Source organism: Miscanthus floridulus, chromosome 11 (genome assembly GCF_019320115.1).
Source record: "Miscanthus floridulus cultivar M001 chromosome 11, ASM1932011v1, whole genome shotgun sequence".
Classification (NCBI taxonomy): domain Eukaryota; kingdom Viridiplantae; phylum Streptophyta; class Magnoliopsida; order Poales; family Poaceae; genus Miscanthus; species Miscanthus floridulus.
In genome coordinates this window covers 89,550,206-89,556,285 of record NC_089590.1, presented here as the reverse complement: position 1 = coordinate 89,556,285, position 6,080 = coordinate 89,550,206, and the positions used below count along the sequence as shown (strand labels likewise).

At 58.3% G+C, this 6,080-nt stretch overlaps 2 protein-coding genes across 2 annotated transcripts; both read right to left on the bottom strand.

Moving 5' to 3' along the window:
* Positions 1-2,126: 2,126 nt before the first annotated feature.
* On the bottom strand, positions 2,127-2,441 carry LOC136492419 (peroxidase 55-like). Its single transcript, XM_066488437.1, has 2 exons — positions 2,295-2,441; positions 2,127-2,237 (listed from the first exon to the last, which is right to left on the bottom strand). Exons 1-2 carry the CDS (start codon positions 2,439-2,441, stop codon positions 2,127-2,129), a joined length of 258 nt encoding a protein of 85 aa, XP_066344534.1.
* A 483-nt stretch (positions 2,442-2,924) lies between these two features.
* LOC136492095 (protein MIZU-KUSSEI 1-like) lies at positions 2,925-4,293 on the bottom strand. The gene has a single exon (XM_066488233.1). It carries the CDS (start codon positions 4,108-4,110, stop codon positions 3,112-3,114), a length of 999 nt encoding a protein of 332 aa, XP_066344330.1. The 5' UTR covers positions 4,111-4,293; the 3' UTR covers positions 2,925-3,111.
* Positions 4,294-6,080: the final 1,787 nt, after the last annotated feature.

Here is a 6,080-nt window from a genome sequence, read left to right as displayed (position 1 = left end):
TGGCTCTGGCACTTCCTTGGTGCTTTCCTTTTCCTAGATGCCTCGGGCAACACTATCAGCTGGATCTTCCTTGACATACTACTCCAGCCGTGGGATAATATAGCGGCATACAGCTAGGGCAGCGCAGTCCTGGCATGGACGTATCGACAGCTATACGTTGCCTGCTGTCGCACCTCAGGGTATGCGAACCTTTGGGGTTGCTCCTACCTACTCTAGGTTTGGTGTTGGGAACAATAGCCCGTTGGGAGGTCCCTTGTTACTGGTTTACCGGTAAGTACTTCAGTTCACTATATTCTTCGAGGCAGTTACATATGATGAAATTATTAATGGCTAACTCATTATCGTGTTTAATGCAGCATTGGAACGGGCAGGATACACTCCCTACAACTCTGTATATCTGGACACAAGCAGAGTTAGTTAGAGGGAATGCGAGGCGCAAGTATAGGGAGTACATGGACTGTCTCGACGTCCTGACACAACACTAGGTTATGCTCTCTTTACTATCATACATGTGTCTTGTTCGACGTACACTATATCACAACCTAACTCAATTACAAAATGTTCAGGTGCATTGGTGTCCTTAGGATGCTCCGGAGCTTGAGTACTATCTGAGTCCTGTCACTAGGGATAAGTCAGGCGAGTGTCGCTGTAACATCCCTCTTATTTTCTTTCACGTGGTCGAGATTCAGTTGCCCATCAGGGTTTGCAAGCAGTTTGGAAGAATGAAAGGCTACCCACCACAGTTTTACTCCGCCAACCAAGAATTACACGGGTGCGTTATCGATTAATAACAAAGCTACAATTCAGATGTGTTTATGGTACAACTAACAATCGTTTTGTTGCAGGTATGACCGCAGGAAGAGGTACAAGACCAAGGATTGGCGCATGACACATAATGTGTACATCCAGTTGTGGTAGAACAGGGACCGACAGTCGGTCGATGCGGGTCCCCCACACAACCAGCACACCTTTCGATGAGTACCTATGGTGGCTTCACAGCTCTATGAGGACACATATCAAACCCCCATACACTGAGAAGACGATTGACAAGGACGACGAGGAAGATGTGATCGAAGATGTGTACGACGTTGCCACTAGGGACAACACACAACTACAGAGACCCCCACTTCAAAGATACGTGGTAAGATACTCGAATGGTATAATTTGTTATCCATTTGGTATTAAGTATGTGTACTAAAACTGTACAACCGCGTTTCTGTACCCAGGCGACACAATTGTCAAGGATGTCCAGCGAAGCAGCGTTTCGGCTTCACGAGTCTAGAGGGCAGGGGCCATGCATTCTCAAGGCTTTTGTGGAGGTAAACATAAACTTATCCGTTCCAAAAATGTTTCTTTAGTGTATATGCGTTTGAAAAATACACTAACTTTAATGTCTATTTATACAGAATGTGAAGCGGAGCTGCAGGAAGCTAGCTCAGAAGTTGAGTTGCATGGACACTCCTTGGGTGGAACCCGATTACCCAGCGTGGTCGGGTGGCACATCTTCTGGCTCTTTGAGGACACTAGTCGGCTCTTCTCAGGCGGTGACATGTGCCGCTTCCGTATTGCGTACACCACCACATCATAGCACTAGGAAGGCCCCTGCAAATGAGGACGACGAGGACGACGATGATGATGACGACAACCCCCTGGGCTTTCGCATACAACACCACCAGTGGAACGATTGGCAGCAGGACGAGATCAGCATGTCTCAGCTAGGTGGTGCCCTGCTTGGTACCCAAAGAGCCTCACGGATAGTGACAAAGGTAGTTTCTTTAAATACGTAGGCTCGATGAACTAACGATTATAAGTAATCGTGCATATCATATACCTGCAGGGTACGAGCCGTACGCACCGGCAACGCGACCACACCAATGTTGGCTACACTCTGAATGTGTTGCCTACATATCCAAAGAGAGAGGCATACGAGGGATCCTTACACTCCTAGGAATTAGTTGGTTATGTCGAACTTATGTCGAATAAATATAGTCGTCCGAAACTTGCAGACTCATGAACCAATGAAAATATTATGTGACAACTTGTCAACTTGTGCATTTACTCTATTTATTTGCTTCATATTCATTTCAATGCGTCGCGGCAGCACTGCCGGCGAGATTAACTAGCAACTAGTTCGAAAACTGGCAGTCCTGGCGTATCTCGCCGCCGATGGCCGGCATCTTGACCCCGATCCTCCCGAGCTTGGTCATCGCCGCCACGAAATCACCGAAGAAGGCACCCTAGTTGGACGTGTAGTAATCGACCGTGCTGCGCGACCTCATGTCGGAGTAAAACACCTGGTCGGAGCCCAGGAGGCCGTTGCCGACCTGCAGGTTCCTGTAGAAGGCGTTGTCGAAGCCCACCGGCGAGGGGTCGAGGAAGGCGAAGGCATTGGGGTCGGAGCTGCAGGTGCTGTTCAGCTGCGACGCGAAGTCGGGGTCCATGGTCGCATCGCTGCCGATCCTCACCGACAGCGGCTCCCGTTCAATTGCAATAGAGGCTGGTCTTCTGTCTGCGTCCAGGTCTTGCCATGCCGTGGGCCTGAGCGCGTCAGCGCCGCGCCGTGGGCCTGAGCACGTCAGTGCCGCGCCGTGGTCTATGGCGCGGCAGATCCTGCCACGTCATCGGTCAGCGGCCCGATCGTCGCCATGTCACCCCTCTCGTCGTGCCACCATGCATAGCGCGGCACAGGCATTTCGCCGCGCCATGACAATAGACACGGTCAAAAGGGTTAGTTTTGAGAAAAAAAAATTAAATAGTATTATATGTAAAATTAGTCTAAAAAAGTGTTAAAAAAATCCGCAGGGAGCAGGCGACTGCTAGTGCTAGCCGATGGCCCCTGCTGCGGTATGCAGTGCTGCTGCGCTCTGCAGGTTACATGTATGTCCGTGGTGGTCGATCGACGACGTGACCTGTCATACCAGCGATGAACGTCCAGATTCATTCGTGTTCTGTTTTTTGCGTGATACAGTAATCTTTTGATGGGGCAATGAATATTTCTGACGACGCTAGCTGCGGCTGAACAACGAACGAGACCAGACGAGAGAAAGAGAGAGAGATTAGACACCACGAGCGCGACGTGTACACTATAGTTCGTTCGTTCGTTTGGTTCATTCATAGCCTAACGAAGAAGATGGCGAGCTCCGGGCAGTCGCCGCCGGGCGGTCCGACCATGTAGAGCGACTCCGAGTCCCGGGACCCGACGGTGTGCTCGAAGCTCCCGCGCATGTACGCCATCTCGCCGTCGGGGCCGTCCACGTCCGACCTGCCGGGGAGCACGCCGCCGCCCATGGTGACGGCCCACAGCGTCTCCAACACGGCGATGTCCTCCTCGGTGGGCTCCCGCCGCACCGCGTACCCCACCCTCTTGCCGTTGCAGAACATGGTCCACATGAGCTCCTCCAGCACCCACCCGTCGTCGTGGCTGTGCCTGAAGCCGTTGGCGCCGCCGCCCTCGCAGACGACGGCGATGGCCTCGTTGCCGTCGAGGGCGCCGGAGGCGCCGTCGGCCTCACCGCTCTGCTCCGCGCGCTTCTCGACCTCCAGCACGATGCGAGCGCCCGCGTGGGCGCCGAGCTCGCGGAGCAGCGCGTGCGTCGGGAGCGCCAGCTCCACGATCAGCGTGGGCTGGCACCGCGCGTTCTGCTGCAGCGACAGCGACACGCGGCCGTCGCGGTAGCCGAAGAGCGTGCCCGTGAGCCGGTGCCGGGACGACGCGGCTCCGCCGAAGGAGGAATGCGCGATGAGCTGCGACAGCAGCGAGCTCGAGTCCGACGACTGCGCGGTGGCGGGCCGCGACGACGACGGCGGCGCGATCCGGCACGCACCGGGATGCATCTGCGCCCCGCACCGCGGGTTCAGCAGGGGCAGCGACCGGCACATGCTCTGGAACATCCGCACGGGACGGGACCGGCGGTGCGGCGCCTTCCGCCGAGGGGGCTCCTCGAGCGCGTGCCCCGCGGCGTGGCGCGCCGGGGACGGGCACGGCGACGCCTGGCGCGGCGGGATGGGCGTCTTGCCGGCCGCGTCGTTGTCGTCGGCCTCCGATGATGACGACGATGCGCGCGTCCTGCGCTCGGGATCGTTGTTGGCGTCCACGTCGACGTCGGCCATCACGGAGGAGGGAGCAGACGAGCTGGGCGGCTGCGGCCTGGGCTACCGGTGGTGGCGCGGCAGCCGGCGCGGCCCGCCTGCTGCTGCGCTCCCCCGATCGGCCGGCTTCGAGCGCGATGGATACCAGGAGGCTGTGGATCTGCGCTGCCCATGGGTGGAGGCATGGCGAGGTGTTTTGATGCGGTCGCGGTTGCTGCCCGTCTCGTTGGCGTGGTTACGAGCCACTGGCGCCAAAAGCGCCACCGCGGCGCGGCCGAGTCCTCCGCCGCGCTATTCTGGGCTACCCCCTCGACCAATTTGAGCCGCGCTATTTGTTGGATCGAGGCCCAAAGGCATTCCTCGTAACCGAGCCCAGTATTGGATTGGCGGTTTCGGCCTAGCCCATTGGAAACACGGTTGCCTCGTCACAACGCCGCTTTTATTGCTTCTCCTTCTCCTTCTCCTTCTCCAACCACTCGACGACGACGAGGAAGGACGTGGCTGGAGTAAACGCTGGTTGCCATTGCCAGGAAGACGAAGGCAGCTACTACCGGTATCCTGTGTACCCTGCCTGGTCCGCATTCAATCACTTTCACGTACGTATCGCTGTCAACATGAGCACTGTTGGTGCAGTGCAGTCAGATCAAAACCTACACATGGGACGTATACTGTACACTGATCTGCGATGGCAATTGGCATGCAGGTCTTGCATTGCAGGGTGCAGGCCAGCTAATAAAACGGTCTCCGACAGCCCCAACCTAGATGCGAGACACGTCTCATAAATTGGGTCACGCACAGTAAAATAGCTAGCACCCAAAATTTCTCTTTTTCCAGCAGAGGACGCAAAAGAGAAACGAGAACGCCGCGCACCAAGCCTTGCCCCACCGCGGACCCGCCTCGCCGCGCCGCGCGCTCCTCCGTGCGCCTCTCCACCTCCTGCGCCGCGGCGCACACCGTCGCCTCGTCGTCGGTCCCGGCGTCCAGCGCCGACGCGAGCCTGCGGATGCCCTCGTCGAAGGCGCCCACCTCGGCGGCGGCCGAGAGCCACCCGCGGGGCTGCTCGAACAGGAGCGAAGGGAGCAGCACCAAAGGGGATGGGGATGCCGCTGGGCGAGGCGCGCGCGCGAGCCTGTGCGGACCCGGACGTTCAGGAGGAGGAGAGGAAGTGGAGCGCGAGGCGCGTGAGGAGGTGGCGTCTGTGGAGGCGGTCGAGGCGCACGGCGACGGCGTCGCAGGCGTTGAGGAGCGCGACGCCGGCGTCAAGGTGTGCGGCGACCGCAGCAGCGGACGTGTCGCCCTCGCGGGCGCCGGCGAGCGCGAGGAGGTCGACCGCTGCGTTGAGCCGGCTTCGGTGCGGCGACCCCGAGGCGTTGCACTCACCGGACCAGGCTCTTGTGCGGATCTCGGGGTGGTGGGCCCTACGTGGAGACGCAGAAAGACGAAGAGAAGACCCTTATTTGCTTTCGGCTTAACCTCCCACCAAAAATGGGTCACGTGTTTGCCTACCCTGTTGGAGGCTGTTTTTATCGCGCTAAAACACCGTGTACAACTGTCGGGGACCAATACTAGGGTACCCAAAGAGGAAGAGCTAATGACCATCAACATTGACTCATCCGAGCAGTCAAGAGCGCGACTATAGCTCCAACCGACCCCCCGGTGCGCAAGCTCCGCTTGGCCCGGCCTCTAGGAGAGGGCACCGCCTCGCCCAACCTTTGGGTCTGCGCTCCGCCTCGCCCGTCCTCTAGGGGAGGACTCCGCCTCGTTCGACCCCAAGGCCACGGGCTCCTCCTTGCCCGACCCTTGGGTCTGCGCTCCGCCTCGCCTGGCCTCTGGGGGAGGGCTCCGCCTCGTCCGACCCTTGGGTCTGCACTCCGCCACGCCCGGCCTCTGGGGGAGGACTCTGCCTCACCCGACCCCGAGGCCACGGGCTCCGCCTCGCCTGACGGAGACCCATACCGCCGTTGACCACTCCAGGTCTAAGCGTATAGGTC

What these genes read in the sequence shown, in the direction of transcription:
- LOC136492419 (XM_066488437.1), bottom strand. Translation starts at nt 2,441, where the DNA reads ATGGACCCCGACTTCGCGTCGCAGCTGAACAGCACCTGCAGCTCCGAC. An exon ending in GCCTCCTGGGCTCCGACCAG is followed by an intron (nt 2,238 to 2,294) that starts GTGTTTTACTCC and finishes ACGTCCAACTAG; the next exon opens with GGTGCCTTCTTCGGTGATTT.
- LOC136492095 (XM_066488233.1), bottom strand. Translation starts at nt 4,110, where the DNA reads ATGGCCGACGTCGACGTGGACGCCAACAACGATCCCGAGCGCAGGACG.